Source organism: Leptonotus elevatus, chromosome 2 (genome assembly GCF_054856555.1).
Source record: "Leptonotus elevatus isolate MCC_2025b chromosome 2, RoL_Lele_1.0, whole genome shotgun sequence".
Lineage (NCBI taxonomy): Eukaryota > Metazoa > Chordata > Actinopteri > Syngnathiformes > Syngnathidae > Leptonotus > Leptonotus elevatus.
Window position 1 is genome coordinate 30,522,336 of NC_141240.1, and position 20,758 is coordinate 30,543,093.

The 20,758-nt window shown below is 39.9% G+C and overlaps 1 protein-coding gene across 2 annotated transcripts in view; it reads left to right on the top strand.

The window, feature by feature from the left end:
- Positions 1–20,758, top strand: part of LOC147179560 (low-density lipoprotein receptor-related protein 1-like) — a 100,119-nt gene that overhangs the window by 20,008 nt on the left and 59,353 nt on the right. For both annotated transcript variants that reach the window (XM_086068756.1, XM_086068757.1), the window contains exons 3-6: positions 5,801–5,938; positions 13,726–13,845; positions 14,959–15,087; positions 15,178–15,438. In XM_086068756.1, the coding sequence (XP_085924882.1) occupies positions 5,801–5,938; positions 13,726–13,845; positions 14,959–15,087; positions 15,178–15,438 (648 nt within the window). The remainder of the gene's footprint in view (positions 1–5,800; positions 5,939–13,725; positions 13,846–14,958; positions 15,088–15,177; positions 15,439–20,758) is intronic.

The window sequence follows — 20,758 nt, forward strand, 5'->3', positions numbered from 1 at the left end:
AAGAGGGAGAGAGAGCGCACAGGACTTTCTCACGCCACTCAGGCACCACTTCCCCTTTGCCGCTGTCTCCTCTTCTTTTTTCCTTCTTTTTGATGTGCCCCCACTTCAGTGTTCTTCTTGGCCTGTCAAAAAGGCGCAGAAACTCTGCTCCTGGTTCCTCCTATCTTCTTCCCAGTCTTTCCTCTTGCCCAATCAGCTTCCCCCTGATGGAGTCTTGCCTGGCTGGGCTTCCAGCTTCCTCTTTGTAAGTTACTCTGGTGAGATGCACTCTCTTTTGGGTAACTTTCATCAGTGAATCCCCAACAATACTGTACATCTGCCCAGTTAAAAGAATGACCATGCGTAATACTTCTTATTAATGTATCTATACGTTTGATCAAAGTAAGTAAAGTGCATTTTAAAAGCCCCTTACATACATTGACGTTACAATTCCATAGCTGCATTGCTAAGAGTTAGCAGTTAATGACTGTGTTTACATGCAGTCAGTATTCGGGTTAAGGTCAGAATTCCGGTTTCTGAAACAATCAAGGTAACACGTTTACATGCGTGGCGGACAGAGTTACTCCTGTATGCATGCTCATTTGTGCTCGATTGGAATACCCGTTCGGACCGCGACGCGCGGACAACGTAATTATGTCAAAAACGTCATTTCCGCTTTTTTACTTACTATACTTTCAATAAAAGACATATTGATGTCACTCACCACATTAAATAAAGTAGTCGGTTTCCTCCTCTCTTCAGAAGTGTGGTTCTTTGCTGCGGGCGTCATGTTTGTTGACATCGGCTTGAGTATTTCCCGTGGGTTACACGCTAGAAGCACGGACTTATATACTTGTATTGATTGTATGTGTATATAGGCACAAACTGTGTCATTTTCGCCGTACAGCCAGAAAATACAGCGAAAATTGAGCAGAGAAATCAATGTAGTCAAGGGAGGGTCCTTTAGCCAGTAGGACGGCGCTGCGCATGACAAAAAGCAATGCCCCCCCCCCCCCCCCCCCCCCCCCCGTTGATTCGAGGTATTCCGTTTATATGAACCAGTATTCCGGTTATGAAAGGAGTAAGTTATGTTTGGTTTGAAAGTAAACTTAAACCGAGAGTATGCTGTAGCTGGGGTGCCAACGAGGAACTACGATATAGCAGGACTTCAATGTACTCGTATACAATATTAACACATCTTTTATTTTGTATTGATACAGGCAATGAGTGTGTTGCTTTATACGGCATGAGACTTCTTCAGCCACAGTGTGTGTACAGTCAACCGTTCCTAGCTAGCATTCAATCCCCAAGGATAAAACATATGTAGGGTGACGTGAGGTTTCGTGGTTGTCTTTTTAGTGATCCCTCTGCTCCTTTCAGTTTCTGCCTATTTGACAGTACAATGATGTAATCGACATAATACGCCTATATAGCAGTTGTAACATGTCTTTATTGCTGACTGTCTGTTAGAAGGAATGTACCCTTGTGTCCCCTGTTCCCAAATAGCAAAAAAACTGGACTGGCTTCGAGTGTGTTCACATTTAGATATTTAAATGACAATCACTTCCTTTCATGAAGACAATGGATTTGGACCTTTGGAAGCTGTGGGCGCTCTTTGAATGCAAATCCAGCAAAGTTGTTTCCATGCTGCTCAGGTTGTTGTCATGAATAATCCACTAAGTGTTTTTTGGAGCAAAAACCCCTCCATAAACACTCCCCTTCTAGTTGGCGCACTTGCCACTGTGAAGTCCTGTCCTGTGCGCCTCCTCGAATGTCACAACCGTATGCATGCTGCTCAAAAGAAGACTCCCGCAGTGGGGAGAGTCACTTGGTGGGAAGGCCCGCGTGTCACCCAGCCTAACATTTTCATTCAAGCTGACAGTAGACTTTATGGGAGTCAATCAGGGGCTGCCATGGAAGCAGAGAGACAGGAACAAAAGCACGCGTTTCTGCTCAAGAACAAAAGATCAACAGGGGATCCAAGGAAAGGTCATTGCATAACTGAGGGGCGGGGGAGGTGCTCCAGAGGTTCACACCCTCTGTGTGAAAAGGCATTTTCTCTGATTATTATACACATTTAGATTTTACTCATAAGACTTGTGCAATACCGGTTTCAATACAGTGGACCATATCTTCTAGAGTATGATTCATACCCTAAAAGAGGAATTCGCTAACTGTAGTGCGTGTACCCCTGGACGCTCAAATCCTTTTAAACAAGTGTTCAACGACTATGCTAGATGCATGCTACTTGGGGGTAAGTTCAGCCTCATGCAAATCCACAGGTATTTTTATTTTTTTTAAAGCCAAGAAGAACTTTTTACTCCAGGCAAGATGATAGGAAATTGCTATATTGAAAGAGGAGTTTACTGTTTTAAAACCGCTAGCAAGATTTTAATGTCCTCACTTCGTTTACTAATCCTTTCACCCCCTTCGAGTCTCTGACCAAAGCTATGCCCCTCACTGATGTGCATGAGCACGGTTCTCAGACATGGCCATTCATAATGGCATTGGATTATGAAACTGTCGTTCCTGATAAATAGCCACAGAGAATGCTCTCCAGGTTCCACAAAATAGCAGCACTACATTAGCAATACTACGCTAGCATTAGCACTGTAAACATGTAAATGTCGTTAGGCACGACTGCTACGTTGGAGTTGATGAGTTCTTCAGAATGGAGTTTTGTTCCTAATTCTGCATCCTCAGCTACTTTATCTGCTAGCCCAGTTCTTAGCAAACGAAGAGTGAGCATTTTTTTCCCATTTACCAAAGTTGGATATTCTGCCGTAGTTTCAGCAAAGCTCCTTTAGGCAAAGCTAATAGGTCAGTGTGAGGTTGTGGGCTTGTGCCGGTTATCGGCTACAAGTGTGCTTGTAAGTGCATGGCAATTTTCTTTTTTTTTTACACCTTGTAACTAAGTCACGCCCTTTGTCTCCGATTGGGTATTTTTCCTCAAATGCGATCGTTTCTTTAAAAAGCTAATTAAATGTACAAGATGGGGTCAGACGGTTAACATTATTTTACTGATGGACTATTAACTTAAAACAAATATGACAAAAAAAAATTGTTCTTTTGAAAACGACAAACTCCCCCCTTTTTACGTGTGGTATTTAAAACATGGGGGAGTTTATCCTGACCAGCACATCAAGAGATGCAGCTAATGTGGTCGGAGTTAAGATGTTAACTTTCATAGATTTTCAATAAATTCCAGAGCAGGTCATTTTGTGTAATTGTTGCCGTATGTAATAACAACCATCATATTTCTGCTGCTGCGAACAAGTGGTGGGATGGTTGGTGTGCATGTTTGACAGTTTAAGATTCTCAAATGTCCACATGCTATCTCTTCGTCACTGCTATTCAAAGGTTTTCTTGAGATTGCTTAAAGGGATACTTGACTCATTGAGCCATTTTCAGCCGTAATACGATACTCATATTTTGTCTGTAATTAATGTGATAACTTCATTATTTTTCACAAACAATTATTACCTTAAAAAACTATTTTTGCCACTTGCTGTCGACTGAAGATGACATCACCCGTGCTCAGGAAACAGGTAACAACCAATCATGGCTCAGTTTGCTGACCAAATCCAGAGAACAGGTAAGCCGCGATTGGTCGTTACCTATTTCCTCAGCAGGCGTGACGCCATCTTCAATCGACAGCATGTGGGAAAATTAGTTTTTTTTAAAAAGTATTAATTGTACATGAAAAATAATGAATTTCAAATGAATTCTGGACAAAATATTAACTTTTTACTGATAAAATGTCTCAATAAGTCAAGTATCCCTTTAAATGGAATGTGCTCCTTTTACATCAGATAATTTTGTGGTTTGTCTGATTGCGATGTGTAGTGCAGCTCATACAATGTCATTAACTCAGCAGAAGCCACCAAAGAGCCTTCGCAGGGGGTTCAGTTCCGAAGTGCAAGTGCATTCCTGGTAGTGCAGTTCATGTGGAGTTGGCCATTTATTGAATGGAAATCAGGCTGGCTTAGAGGCTGAGGCAGCGAGCTGCTAATATGCTAGCATCCCCCAGACGGCAGAGCTGCTCATCTGCTCAGACACTCTAAGACGGATGTACAACTACAATAACAACTTTTTATTTATTTTATGTGGCAGACCAGAAAGTAACAATGAGGAAATTAGAAAAGGACCAAAAAAAGGATGAAAAATTGAAAGGCACTTGATGCTGTTGACATACCTGTGTAGGTATGGAATCATCTCGGAGAGGTGGCTATTGAATTTTTCACCCGGTGGTTTAAAAAATGAGTTCCAAAAGGGTCAGAAGATGCCTGAGGAATGGCGGAAAAGTGTGTGGTTCCCATTTTTAAGAGCAAGAGTGATGTGCAGAGTTGTGGGAACTATTGATTAATCAAGTTAAAGGGGAAGTCAATCCCCCAATCCCCCCCCCCCCCCCCATAATATGTTCTATGCAGCCCCGCTAGTCTAAATATGTAAGGAGAGGTTGTGAAAGATGAGCAGAAATGAGACAGGATGAATAAGAGGGGTGGAGGAGGAAGAGTGAAAAGATAGCGAGGGCGGAGGACTTTAAATACTTGAGGTCAACAGTCAAGAGCAACGGGGGAGTGTGGTTAAAGAGGTGAAGAAGTGATAGACTAGCTTCTGCTGGGATGAAGGGGAACATTTTGAGGTCATGATGTCAGACAGTGGCACAGGTGTTGGAAAATGAAGATGCTGAGGTTTTCTTTGAGTGTCACCAGGATGGATAGGATTAGAAATGAGCTCATCGCAGGGACAGCCCAGGGTTAGAGGTTTGGGGAAAAAGTCACACAGAGCAGATTTAGATGTTTTGGACACGTCCAGAAGAAAAAGTGTGAGTATATCGCTTGATGTGATGAGTATGGATCTGCCGGGAAAGAGAGCAAGAGAAGGACCCAAGAGAAAGTTGTAGTGAGGAAAGACATGGACACGGGAACGTATTTTATTATTTATATTTTTTATTTATTTTTTTACTAATGTGACACTTTTTCTATGCTGCAAAAAAATAAATAAATATTATTTTGGCTACATTAGGCACCATCAAATGATGTTCAAAAGTTGTAAAATGCTTTATTTATTTATTTATTTATTCATTCATTCATTCGAAATAATATATACAGAGCTGTTCGATGAGACCGTTCCGTTTAAAGGGGTACAAAGCATGAGAATGATCTGCTTTGTGGGTTCCGCATCTGTTCAACATTGCAATAATTTCAACGCTGGCTGTTGGAGAATCACAAGGTAGCATTTTAAGAAACTGTGATCTTCAGATTTCAGCATCAGCACCCGCTGCATAACCCACAGAAGGAGGTGCACTGCACCTTGGTTGCTCCAGTGTTTTGGTAAAATGGGTCAGCAGATGTAGGAAACAGAGAGAGACGAGGGAGGAGGAGGCGGAGGAAGAAGAAAAACAGCCAAAGCAAACTGTTTGCTCTGCAGTGTGGGCTGAGAAATGGAGAGAAGTGTGGGAGACATTGAGGCAAAGAGACCACAATCTACTGTATATTCGAAACTGGCAATGTTCGAAATAAATAAATAAATAAAAATGTTCCTCATGAGCTTTTCTGGGAAACATTCAACAATTTAGGTCGAAACCAATATATCTTTTGTGCACTTTTGCCGGGTACAAAGTCAAGTTTTGTCTTTGACCACAATCCGTTTCCACGATGCTGGTTTAACTTCAATTTATTCGACTGTTACACAAAAATGTCACACGGAAATCAATTATATTTGAAGTGATTGAATCTAGAATCCATACATGTAAAACCTTAAAAAAACAAAACAATAAAACACAGTTTTAAAACTGAACATTGTACTTGTTTTCCAGGCTTGCACAACAGAGTGAACAAGTGTCCCGTCAATGAGCATGGCTGCTTGGACCTGGACGTTTGCCTCCACATGAGCAAACTGTGTGACGGAGTCCCGGACTGCTCCGATGGCTGGGATGAGGGTCCTCACTGCAGAGGTAATACACACTTCTTTTGCTGGGGAAGACAAAAAAAGAGAACTACCAATTGTCGTAGTGTTCTCAGAGGCTAGAGTTGCTGCCTGCTTGTCTTTGCCATTCAAAATTGTAATCTCTATCCTGTAATCGCCTCTATTAGGCCCCTTAATGAGCTGGCCTGCCTTGGCTTCTTTGAATGCAAGCAAGTTCTTATTTCTGGGAGGGGAAAAGTCATTAATTTATCAATCAGCTTAGTGCTTTACTGTGTGTGTGTTTTTTTTTCTTCCGAACCCTGTGGAAATGATGAATGTTCAGCATTCAGGCAACTGAAGAAGAATCCCATCCAAACCCTCTCTATTAATTACAGACAATAGAAGAATGGGGGCTGGAACATATTGTGTCCATATTGTCTTTGTTGCAGTTTAAGAACCAAAAATGTATTGTCTCTGCATTGCATTCTGATTTGTTTCGTCTCGGGCTCACCCTGCAGTTGTGAAGTCTCTTTTCAAACATTTTGCTATAAACAAACAGCAGCAGTACAAATTCAAACACAAGTGATAATCACAGCTCGCCTCATGTCTTGAAATACTCAATACTGGCTATTTTGCAAGATTTAAGAAACATTTTTACATTCTTTACTGTCACTCAAATGTAAGAAGAAAGAAGTTGACCGTAGTAAAATGTAAAAACAATGAAACACTCTGTCGTAACTTGCGTAACAAATGACAACAGATGTGGCCATAGTCGAAGTCTTACTGTTTAGAATGTGAGTCTGCTTACTTGTGGTGTATATTTACCTTCTTTTTGTGGCGTTTCAAAAGCCAAAGGAAAAGTATCACGCGCCCAGAGTGATACTGTGATGCTGTGGCTTCACACAAAATGTTTACATCTCACGTGTATTCAAAAAATAATGATGATTCACTTTTTTTATACATATTTTCCAGGAACATTTTGGTTAAATTCAGAATTCTGATATGCTGTAGACTATTCATAAATTCACCAATTCACTTTTTTTTTTCTGTGGAACCGATCTCCAACTATTCTTATTTGATGGTATATTTAGGGTTTAAAGTACTATTAACTCATTCACTGCCAGCTGTTTTCAGAGCAGATTTATTAATTTTGCCAACTGCTGTTGAGCATTTTGACTAATCTTTCAAAAGTCACAGAATATTGTGTTACCCACCAAAAACAGTTTATCTTCTTTTACCAGAAAAAAAGTTTGTTTCTATTTTTTTCTGTTTTTTATTAATCATCCGTAGACTATTGGTTAGGTCACCAAAAACACAGATTTGACCAAAAAGGCAAAACAAGCTTTTTTTGTGAAAAGAAGCATGTCAAGCAGAACAGGCACTTTGAGGCAAATCTTTTTTTTTTTGTTGCTTTTGTGACACCTCAGAGTATAAAACATCTAAAATAAGACTGAGGGCTTTTGACGGAAAACAAGTTATTTACAGATAGATATTTATGAAGCGTGAGCAACATTGACTCACCACATGGCTTAAGTCAGATGTTTGTTTTTTTTTACACGGCATTCCTCATTCGCTCCATAAACTGTCATCTTTTCTCATGATTGTGATGATGATCTATTAGCTTCTGCGACGTTTAGTCTGTTATTACCATACATAAACACACTATCTGACGTGCATAAACTTCCAAGACTTTAAACGTGTTGGCATTTCTGTCCCTCATAATTTCATCCTCAACTCCTAAAAAAAATTAAAAAATAAAATAAAGTATCGTAACGCTGCCATCTGCAAGGGTCTGTTCGTCATTACAGTTTAAAAAAAAAACTTGATAGTCACGGACAAGCTTGGCGAGACCGTCCTCCATTCCTACCGTGGGAACACATACTTCACACTGATAGATGTCAATGGCAGCGATCAGTTAGATTCCAGTTGACGACTATAGACGTCATAGCACTATTTAGTCCATGGCCAGTGACTGCGATAATATAGTGAATTCTAAAGGATTTTAAAGGGGGCATCAATATACCCCCCCCCCCCATTATTTTCTGTAAAACAAAGGAAAGGAACCGTTTTTGTTTTGGACAATATCTGATCAAGTTAGCTTAACGATTCAAAATGCTAATGTTCTAGATGTTCTACATTGGAGATCGCTGAGTGATTCTATCAGCCAAGCACAGCGAGGCGTGTCTCCCTTTGTGAGTACACAAGTCATCAGTAAAGCTCGACCTACGTACCACTAGTATTGCATGCGTGCACCCCCACGTGCACCCAAACATGCACTCACATGGTCACATTCTTGCAAACACACACCCAAACACACCCATTTCCCCCCACACACACCAGCAGTGTGTCCAGAACCCATTTCAGGGAAAGTTCTGGTCCTTCACAACCATCCTAGTGTTTGCTTGTACAAACTGGCGGCTTGTGCTAGCGTACGCCGCTGCTGATGTCTGAAAGCGCACTTTGTCACTCACTATGTCCACGTAATTCTGTCCAAGTTGTTGACACCAGCGGTCAGTAAAGCTACTTTATCTCGGTCCATTAATAATGTGTTTTAGATTTCTATATAGGATATCATTGCTTTGTCATAATGTTTGGAAATTTGAAAGAATTTATTATTAAATAATGACAGACCGTGAGAAGAGATCATTACTTTTAGTGTTCAGAATTATTTGTGACATTTTTGTTTGGTGAGTATGCAGGTATGCACACTTACGGGATAAAATGCATGATCATGGTCTTTGGCACTTATGCGGTTTTCTTGTCACATGGCCGATAGTGGTGTGTGTTCATTGATCTGCAGGCCTGCTTTTTGTGCATTCACTGTCATTTTGAGGGTGATGGGGCCTCTCCAGGGGGGCAAAGGTCTTGTTCCTCAGAAGTGACTGATTTATAGCAAAAGAGAAAATGGGGTCATGACAGTACTCCTGAAAGCTTTCCCCTTTTTGCCTGTTCCCTCAAAGGGAGCCCTTATTATTGCCACGCAATTGTTTATGCATGCAGTGGGTTGTCTTTGTCCTTCATGTCTCAGTAAATGTGGAATGAGAGCCGCTCATAGTCGACTTGACTCGGCCTGCGGAAAGGCCACATTTTCATCTTTATTCATGAGCGGGGTTTGACCCGAACGGTTTTATTGGCTGCGGTCTTGCATGACAAGACCTGTTATGTCTTTAACTGCCAGGCTTGGGCCATCACTGTATGCGGGGGGGCAATATAGTGCTTTCTAACTCACAATGGAAGTGGGAGCAAGTGAAGCGTTAAGAAGCAGAGCTCCACAAAATGTTTGTTGCCTTTCGGATGTGTGTGTTTGTGTTTAAAGTCTAAAAGTGGTTTTCTGGGGAAGCATGTTGCACTGTTTGTGGTTATGATAGACAGTGTTTGCTCATTACTCAAGCTGCCGCTCTGATTGTTTGCCATCGATGCCTTTGCCCTCTTGACTCTACAGCCACAAAGTCCGGCAAATGCACTCTGCGCGGAATTAGCCCCCATGTCAACTTATGTCCGGACAAAAGCATATGAACTCAACTTAAACGCATCTCGTGCTCCCAAAGGGAGTTTCATAGGCTTGAGGTCAGGTTCCCACAAAACCTGAAGCAATACAATTGTCTTAAATGTGCTTGTAAAACTAAATACTTTAAATTCAAGGTTTATTAAGGGATCAAATCTAACCCCTAACTGATTAAATATAAAGACTTGTGTTTCAATACTTTTACTATACACATTAGCTACATGTTGCCTCGGGTTTTGTACCTCAGACAGACAATGAGAATCCATGCTTGATTTGTTTGCATTAAGGAGATTTTATTGAAATAAATAAATTAAAAAAATATTTTTTGTAGGAGCTCTCTCTTAATTCTTTAATTTACTAAACTTTTTTTTTTTTTTTTTTTACTATATGAAATAACAGAAAAACCTCATTATTCATGGGCACATTTTACACTGTTTGTATAGTTATATGTCACACTATTGGGAATATGCAACAGGTAGAGTACATTGGAGGACATGTGCAGACTTGTTTCCAGACGGTGAAGGTACAAAGGGAGGAATGTCCTGGGAAGAAGCGTCCTACCAATGTCACACGCTGGCGTGGCCGGTTTGCACAGCGAGTTCAGTTACAGCTGCGGGATAAGACTGGAAACTTAAAAAAAACTTTTTTCATTGTTGTTTGGATTTTTGCCCGTAATTCAAACAATTGTTTGTAATATTAAATGAAATATTCAAATTTAGTTTTATTTAAATGTATTTTTCCTTTGCAGGGGAAAATAATAAGCCATGTCACAATTACATAATTTTACACATGGAACAAGTCAACAAGCAAACTCCTCATACATGAAAAGAAAACCAACTAAACCCCACATAGGCAAGAAAGTGGCGACGGACTAAAAATCCCCATCGGAAGACATTCTAATCTACATGTCGACATGCTCTCATTGCAGCTCCCAACTGAAAAGAACACATCACAAACATGTCCTGTGCTTGTCAAACACGTCTGATAATTGTGTTTTCATTCTGGCCGCAGCCTCTTTTCACGTTATCCCACTCTTGTAGGGGAGATAAGTGAGGAACGCTGGACAGGAATTTACACAAACTTGGCAAGAATGATGTGAGAGCTTTAAAGGTCAAGGTCACTGCGACCTCACATCTGTCCTATTCTCCTGAACATGACATCGGCTGAACATTTAAAGGCAATTTGTCTTTTCAACATAGAGTCTGTAAAAATAGATTTTATGGTAATTGGTTTGAACCGAACACCAGAAACAACCGACAAGTATTAACTTTGGGCAACACAGAAGTAGACACAAATTTGTGACTTGAATATAGAGTTGTGTCGGCCAGGATTGACTCGCCCCCTCCATGAATGATATTGACACCATTTTTAATGGTCTGCAGTGTAAAAAAATAAATAAGTATTTGATCCCCTGCTGATTGTGAAAGTTTTCATACTAAGAAAAAAATGAAGAGTCTGAGATTTTTATGGCGGCTTTATTTGAACAGTGATAAAAAGAATATCAGAAAAAATAATATTTTTTTACATGGAATAAAAATAATAATAATATTTTGCATTTCGTTGAGGGAAATAAGTATTTGACCCCCTGGCAAAAAAAAAAGATTTAATACTTAATGGCAAAACCAGGTTTACTAGGTTGGCAGACACATCAGGAGTAATTTTAGTCCACTCTTTTCTGCATATCATCTGCAAAAGCTGGCGGTTTTGCGACTGGTGTTTGGAAACTTGAAGCTCCGCCTCTTCCCATCGAGTCAACTTGTCACCTTTTGTAGAGAAACACCACCAAGCATAATGCTTCCATTGTCATGCTTGACGGTGGGGATGATGCTCTTGATGTCATATTCGGCATTTCCCTTCCTCCAAACACGTGGAGTTGAGTTGGGGCCAAAGAGCTTGATTTCAGTCTCATCTGACCACAGCATCTACTCCCAGTCTCGCTCAAAATCATGAATATGTTCATTGGCAAAGTTGAGGCGTTGTGTCTGTGTATTACCAATGGTTTTCGTGGCGACTGTGGTCCCAGCTGTCTTCAAATCATTAACCAGCTCCACCCATGTAGCTCTAACTGACCTCTAACCTTTCTCCTGATCTTTGAGATCCCGCGAGGGGGGGGGGGGGGGGATATCTTGCATGGAGCCCTCAGCCAAGATCGATTGACAAGTCACGTTGCACTACTTCCACTTTAGCTTCTTACATTTTGTAGCCCATTCCGGCCTTGCTGCACAAGTCAACAGTTTGATCAGTTTTGACATCTTTCGACAGCTCTTCGGCCTGTCACGGAGTCTGTCGGCAAGGGGCTTTTTATACAGGTGATCATCTGGGACAGGTGTTTCCTCCACTGTTGTATTTTTAGTTTTTTTGTGTTTCTGTCCCATTGGTAAATAATTTGTCTTTTTTTTTTTTTTTATCCACATTTGGAAGAGTCCGTCAAAAGGATAAATGTCATTGTTGGCATTGTTTGGATTTGAAGGCCTCTTTCTCTGTCTGTGTAAGTTGTTGTCTTCCTTCATTCTCCTGTGGTCAAAAGTCTGCTGCTGCTGTTTGCTTGGAGGCGGAATGTTCTAACACACCTCCTCATCCTGAAGCTCTTCAGGTGCCGCTCTTCAATTCTGTTGGCATCTTTAGTTTTCTTATACATTCAGGTCAGTAAAAGCCTGATGTGTTTGCACAGCTTATGACAAGGGGGACAGTTCTTCACTCACTTGTTTCATTACCTAAAGTAAGTATTATTTTTACATACAATATTATGATTTTAAGGTTACATTGCTTTTCCTGACCAACATGTACAGTATAGATTGACAAATGGCTAGTGAGTTGGACAGGGAGTTAGTGAGACCTTTTTATTCATTTTTTTCCCATATTTTGACATTTAACCAGGTGCCGAACGGAGGGGGGGAAAAAATAGAACACGGCAACCTCTTTGGGGGATCTTTTTGCCTTCCAATGGCCCGGGGTCTTTCACACTGTGAGACCTGGTGAATGGATTCGATATGGGCCACACATTTTGCTGGGGGACTCTTCCTTTCAGTGGGGTCACAACAAAAGGGCTATTGTAGCCCACTGTGCTACTGGCTTTAAATAATGAAAGAGCCTTCATCGGCCTAATCCGTCTCAACTGCAGCAGTGTAGATATTACGAGCTGGATTCACATGGAGGTACGCACTGTACAGTATCATATTATTGTGGAAGTGAATGGTTAGTTATTCATTTCATTTCATTCACTCAGTCGTCGTCGTTTTTTTCCTCCAAGAGATGAACAACATTGAATTTGAGACGTATAAACGCCGATTATTGCATGCGGCAGCATAAGAATGAGAGGAGGAGAAGATCTGAATGCATTCCGGTAAATGCGCCGGTGGACACAGCCAGTGGTAGCAAGACTCGGGATGATTCAGGAAAAGCTTGTGCCAGCTCGAACCTTGAACTTTTGTATCTGCACCATTCTTATTATGATCGTTATTTTCAGTTCACTTCCTGCAGCAATTCAGAATTGTTTCGTTATCGCGTTATGACTCCAATGTCCACCCCCCCACGGCCCCACCCCCGTTTCTTTTATGCCTGTGGATATTCTCATTCATCCGGGTCATTTCTTTCTCAGGGCATTGAATGGATCACAACTGGACTGCCGTGTTTGTCTTAGGCGTTCCGCCTCTCTTTGTTTGTCTATTTCATGGAGTCATTTTAATTACAGTCTACTAGCTCATGCTATGACGTGAGGAATAGGAAAGTTTGTCTATGCTGATTCGTAGCACACACTTTTAAATCATTCATGAATAAGAAATGTATTTACTGTATGTATTTTATTCACAAATACTAATAAAGCTGTTGATAATAGAGGCCTAAATGAAATAGCCTAAGTGAAGTCTTTCACCTTCACGTTCTTCAATTTCCTCCAAGTTAATCTCTGGCTTCATGTGCTGTTTTTCTGAACTTTTGGAAAAGACTCACCCAGTCCGGATCACTGGGCCGTCCTATATGGGCCTGCGTTTGACCAGAGTTAGGAAAAATTCTGAAAGCTGAATTTAATCTTCTGTACCATTCACACCCCATTGAAGCTCACTGAACACACAAACTCTTGCTCCAAATTCCCTTTTAGGAAAGCTTCCCCTCTATTTTTTTTGTTTTTACTGCATGTGCACACTCAAATCACACACATACCAAATGTGCTCGTGCACTACCTCTAGACACAGTGTCACTGTACATGAAAACATTCAACATACATGGAGCAATGACCTACAACACTCCATTTGGCCTTCTTTTGTCATTGAGGAAATTGTGGCCGTCGTGTAACCTTGCAGTGTTTTATGTGCTCTGTATGTTTGATGTTTTAGAAAACGCACCGGCCTGCGCCTCCTTTTGGTGCCAGTATCAATGCGCTGTGACTCACGACGGGCCGAAGTGTTACTGCAGCAATGGCTATGAGGTGGCTGCAGATGGAAAGACATGTAAAGGTTAGTGGCTATTTTGGTTTTGCAACTGTGCTTGCTTATCAATATATTTAACAAATACATTCTATTTGTTTTCCAATGGCCAAGAATATCTTCATGATATATATATTTTTTTAATATCTAGTTATGAGCTGTAGATCTTTTTAAAATGGTTTAATAGTCTGAAATTGCAAAAGGGAATGTGTATTTTTTAGAACTAAAATTTTTAAATTTTTCTTGCTACGTTGCTGGTACTCTACTGGTCCTTACTGTACTTATGTATGTACGATCATTCTTATGCTGTTTTATTCTTTTATTGTTTCTCCATGTTTACTGTTTCAAAGACTAACAGGTGCATGGTTCTACGGTAACCTATGCAAATATTTGTGGTTCTCTGGATTGTTTGACGCACCCCTTTTAACACTTTTACCACTTTCCCATAAAACACATTACACACGTACCGTATATGGCATTCATAGTGTCAAATTTTCAAGATTTCTACCATTATTACCGCTAGGGATGCACGATAACGATATTTTCAACCGATGTCGATAACCGATAAGTAAGCCGATATTTGTTTGCAAAATTAACTTTAATACAAATATACTTTCGAGTCCTACTAGAAGTACAAATACATCAAAACATTGTGTAAAGCACCATGAAGCTGAATTTTATTAATATCTCTGCTTCAAAGACAACCAGTAACTAATTTTGAGTTTGCCAAAACAAAACAGTCATGTTTTAAAAATTCAACAAAAAACTGTGAGGGTAACATTTTGGGGAGTCACAACCAGAACAGATTGACCAACACGGTTGTCTATTATTATCGGCGGATTTCTTTATTATCCGGTTTATCTGTTTGACGTCAAATTGGTCGATAATTGCCGATAATTATCGGCCACCGATATTATCGCGCATCCCTAATTACCACCATATTAATCGCATATGTAGAATGAAATAAAAATATATCAATTTTCAACACAAGTCAACACATTTCGGTGTGAAACAATGACATTTAGGTTATTTCTATTGCTGTCAAATGTCGAAGGGGGCCAAACTTGACACAAAATATTTATAAAGGTTCAGCACGGCCTGTTTGCCTTTAACGTAATGACCGTCACATTCTTCTCCTGGTAGATTTCAATGAGTGCAGTGTGTATGGAACATGCAGCCAGACGTGCAAAAACACAGAGGGCTCCTACCAATGCAGCTGTGTGGAGGGCTACCTGCTACAGCCGGACAACCGCTCCTGCAAAGCCAAAAATGGTGAGACCTGCTATTCTTGTTCACACCTTGATACCCCCCCGCCCCGCCCCCTCCGTCTCACGGCTGTTGCGTTCTCCTCACCATCCCCAGAGCCGGTAGATCGTCTTCCAATGCTCTTGATAGCGAATCTGCATGACATCCGCTGCACTTCGCTGAGCGGCTCCACGTCCCGGCTGCCCTCCATTGCCACCAAGCAGGCCATGGCCATGGACTTCAATTATGCCAAGGAGACCGTCTGCTGGATCGATGTGGGAGAAACGCCGGCAGCCACGCAGCTGAAATGCGCCAGCATCCCCGACCTCAAGACTGTCACCGACGTCCGCACCATTAACATTTCCATCACCCTGCACCGTGAGTAGTGCTGTTGACACAACAGGGACATATTTGTGTTACTCGTAAAGATTATTCTAGAGAGAATTTTAATGTTTTTTCTTGTGTCCTGCCAAGTGTTTTTTTAATTTATTTTTTATGCTGAAGCATTCCCTCATATGTGATTGTGATTTTTATTCTCCACACTTTTTTGCCGTGAAACAACTCCCACATAATGCTTGCTTGAAAAATTCATGCCTCCCGGGGTATATACCATCTGATTCCACATTACTTACAGTATTCACACACTTTAACGTTAAATATCAACTTTTCCCCATTCTTTTTCAATGGGACTGACATTGAACAAGTACTACTTTCCACGCCCACTCCCATGCATACAGCTAATCAACATTGCCAGGTGCCTGATAATGCTCAGTGGTGCAGTTGGTAAAGTGCATTGTCCAGTTACCAGGAGGTTGCAGGTTCTAAACCCACCTTCAACTGTACATTGCAAATATATACATAGCCATTATGCTAAGTGATATACATGTATACCAACTGACTACCATATCAAGAAATGCACTGCAAAAGGGAAAATTTAAGAAAAAAATATAGTAAAATAAGAAAATTATTACTTCAAATAAGCAAAATGATCTGCCAACAGAACAAGAACATTTTACTTAAATTTACCTGTAAGAAAATACTAGGCCCACATCAACCACAGCGGTCTTGAAAATAGTATTTTTAGACTAAAAACAAGTAATATTGACTAAATAAATAATAATAATATATATATATTTTTTTATAATAATAATATTGATTAAAATATATTCACATTCATTTGGCCAACTTGACAAGGTCCCATTTAAATAAAATAAAAAATAATAATATATATATATTTTTTTAATGGTATGACCAAGGCAGGGATTGAACCCACAACCTCCGAGTCTGAGGGTAGACACTCTACCACTAGATCACTGAGCTAGTACTATACTGGCCGGAAAGAAGAAAAACGATCTTAGTAAATATACCGAAACCACAAACTGATGATTTTTACAAGAAAACAATGCTTACGATAAAGTACTATATTAAACTTTTGGCGGATTATTTTCACACTTTTCTTCCATTTATCTTATTACTATATTTTGCAAAATCCTAAAATAAGAAATTCAACTTATGAAACCCCAGTTCAGGGCCTTTGATGTTGGTCAGCCATCTTAAAATGTAAGAAATGCTTGTTTTAAGCCTCACGGTTCTTAAAACTGGCGGTTAACACTCAATGCCAAGACTGCTTAATCAAATAAGATAATTAAGTAATAAGTATCTTAAAACAAGCACAATGATCTTGCCTGACAATTTCATTTTAAGTAAAAAATAACTTGCCAAATCAAAATAAGCTAATTTAGGTTACATTTAAGAATTTACAGTTTACTTAAGATTTTAGTTTTTGCAGTGTGGATTATAATTTCACTAAAATGATTAAATGCATGTTAGCTTTTAGCATCAGATGACACTTTTCAAATATAAATACGCCATGAGCCACGAATTTGAACGAGTCACGTTAGCTCAGTGCTTAGAGCATTTGTCTCACACCACGGAGAACCTCGGTTCCAACCTCGCTTGGACCATATTTTAGTACATTCGATGGTTCGATAACAACTAACTATCATATCAGGAAATGGATTATAATTTCTCTGAAATGATTAAATCCCACCTTTGACAGATTCAAGTTCAAGTTTTTCTACAATTAAAAATGAGTAAATTTTCACATCATTTATCTTTCAGTTTACTTTATAAGCACAAGCATTCAAATCTTAGCGTTCAGCTTTTCGGCATTCCCACACAATTTCTGCAGAAATTGCACTTTGTCGAGTTCCTTAAAGTTGTTGTCATCACCACCCAATCATGTTTTCAGGCTTTTGAAGCCTTAAAAAGTCTCAAATTAAATGTGAGCAACATATTTTCAACTTGTTCACACGCGCAAACCTTCTAAACATTTATTTGACAGAGGCTAAAAATACAGAAGTTTGGACTTTATGAACCTAAATGTTGGCTACACTGCCTGTGATAAATTCAGCTTGTGATATGAAATACTAAGTGTTGTCACCACAGCCGAGAGCATCAATGGAAGATAGAAAATGCCCTCCAGCCCCCAAGCATGTCATCGGTTTAAGTTGTCAGCCTGCTGTGTATGTAAAAGATGGTCAACTTTCTATTTTTGCCCGAAAAACAAATCTCAGATGCTCATCGCAGCACTAATGCACCAAACACAATATGCTGATGTTGCTTAATTTTTCTGACAGCTGGTCTTTAAAAAGCAGGGATGCATTGGCACATTGAGCCAATTGCCGTGTCGCTGACTTATGGTTTTCTGTGCCAGCACGTCGCCAAGCATTCATTTTTCAAATATGCAACTGTGTGATCCTTTATATACAGATGTTGATTTATGCAGCTGAAATGAAGAATGTCAGCTGTTATCCTTTCAAGGAGGGTTTCAATCCAATGTCCAGTATTTTTTTTTTCTTCAATTGATCGAATGGTATTAGCTATTCGATTTCCTCTTAAAAAGCCCCATTTGTTTTCCTTCCATTCCATTACAATGTCCTAAAAAGGTAATGGCGACAACGCTGCAAACAATGACAAAGTGAAATGTCGTTGCTATCCATCCCCCCCCCCCCCCACACACACACACACACTCACAAACTGTGTAAAAGCAGCATGTGTGTCATGCTCCATTGAAATTGGATGGAAGTGGATGTGCACGGAAAACAAGTGGAGGCAGTGGGTGTGTCGACCCCAGGACCTGAGCCCTGTGTCATGTTTAGAGCTGATTTGACTCCCATCCTCCTTCAGTGGAGCTTGAGAAGCTCGCTGTGCTCTCATGCATTGCTTTATGATAAACGGTTTGAGGGGTTCCTGGTATCTAAGCTCGGGGGGTGGGGGTGGGGGGGGGGGGGGGGGGGGTTCCATCAGAGGGAGAGAAGCAATTGCCGAAAATGATGACATTCTGCCATTTGTCTGAACACCCGTTACATCCCTGAAGCTGTTTTAAGTCAGGTCATACATCATGCACGGATTGACCCAAATACCTTTGAGTCACTGGCGCAGTACTTGGTAACATATTACCTTTTACTTTATCTTTAATGCGCAACTCTAAAATGATGATGTTTTGTGTGAGCAAAATCAGCTCACATTTTTGGAATAATATCTCGCTATGCTACGCCATTGTACCTACAATGCAAGTGGTGGATGGACACATCCACAGGCTTCCCTTCGAAAGCATAAGGTCTGATCTATAATTTGGATTGGAGCAGCTACAAAACAAGCTAATGAATTCTTGACCAGAACGTCAAAATAATATTCAAGTAACTTTTCCTCCCTGTAGACTGAAAACAATAGGTTCATTTATTATATTTGTTTGACATTTGGAATAACACACCCTTATTGATTCTGGAGAATTAGCTAATATTAACTCATTCACTGCCATCGGCGGCTATAGACGTCAAAAAATAATTTGAACTATTTCTATTAGTTTAATTAATCGTGAGTTAACTAGTAAAGTCATGCGTTAATTACGATTAAAACATTTTAATCGCCTGACGCCCCTATTTTTAATAATATTTTCTTTTCTTTTCGTTTTTAAATCGTGTCAGGCGAATTACATTTTTGATGGTAATTAACTGCATGACTTCAATAGTCAACTCACAAATTTTATATCTGTTCTAAATGTATAATTTTAAAAAATTCTCGGTTTTCATACTCTCGTTAACAAAAGTGAAAAAAATGTTAAACTAATAGAAATTTTTTGAACGTCAATAGCCGTCAATGGCAGTGAATGAGTTAATATGTACTGTATGTACACTATAACTGGACCAGCATACCAAATTCATTTGCATCAGCCAGCTCAACACAATGAATCCGATTTTGAAATTTAACTTCCCGCCATGCCACGCTGATAACCACTTCCGTGTGTTTGCACTCCAAAACCTTTGGTTTTAGAGGGATGTGGTTACGATTGGCAGTTTGAAGCAACGTTCACACACACACACACACACACACACACACACCCACACGCACACACACACACACAAGGTGATTTATTGCGTTGGGCCTTGGCGAGCATGACAGATGACTAGACGGAAGGTTCCAGATGTAGCGTGCTCTGACTGCATGTCTGGGAAGATAAAAGGGGAGCGAAGCCTGCACATCCCATCCTCCCCACCATGCGGGCCCAACTCCACAGCAGGCCCCGTCACTTCACCCGGTGTCCTGCTGTTCATCATTTAGTCACTAGTCCTCTCTTCTTGCCCTTTGTTCTAAGGCAAATGCTATCTTAAGTGCATCCTGTGTCGGTATACGGAGTTCTGGTGATTGAATGGGACATTTGTGCGGACATGCACACAGTTAGAAAAGCCGCCCAGTTGATTGTAGTGGCACTCACAAGCAAGTTTAAAACATCAACACTTGGGACTACAGCTGTCAAAATGAATCAATTATTCAACAAGTAATCGTTGATCAAATTAATCGACAACTATTTTAACAATCAAGTCATTGTTTGGAGTCATTTTTTAAATTCCAAATTGTCCAATTTAGAAAAAAATAGATTCGGCAATATATCGCGATATTACAGCGCGCAATTCTCGAATCGATTCGATATGCGGCCGAATCGATTTTTAAACATACATTTTTTATGGGAATATTCAACAAAACGTCTTACTTTGGTTTAGGATTCACACACTAAGCATGGAAAAATGTTCTATTAATGGAACATTAAGCCTTAATATTTGATTTCAGTGCTGTTCGAACATGAAACAGACTGCAACCAGTTTGTTAAATGCAGTAGCTCAGTTATAAGCCTGAATTTTCAGATAAATAAATACATTTTCATACAAATTTTACAGTGTACAAGTTTACTTATTAGTATTTTCTCAATTTGAGTTTAAAAAAAATCTCAATAATCAATTTATAGATTCGTATCAGGGTTAATCGGTATCGAATCGAATCGTGACCTTTGAATCGTGATACGAATCGAATCGCCAGAAACTAGGCAATTCACACCCCCAGTGATATCTGTAGTCCTTGATGAAAGAAGACTGATTATCTTCTGTGTTAAATCAAAATAAGACAAACGTCTCTTTTTAATTTGGAAAACAATGACTGAACCGGTAACATAGCACAACATCAATCCCCCATTTCTTAATCACTATAAGAATGCAAAGTATGACGTAAACACCAAGCACTGGTTAATAAACAGTAATCAGTGAGAAAAATGCTCTTTTAATACACTTCAATGTAAAATTGATTAGTCGATTAATCGATTGAATAATCACTAGATTAGTCGATTCTAAAAAAAATAGCGACA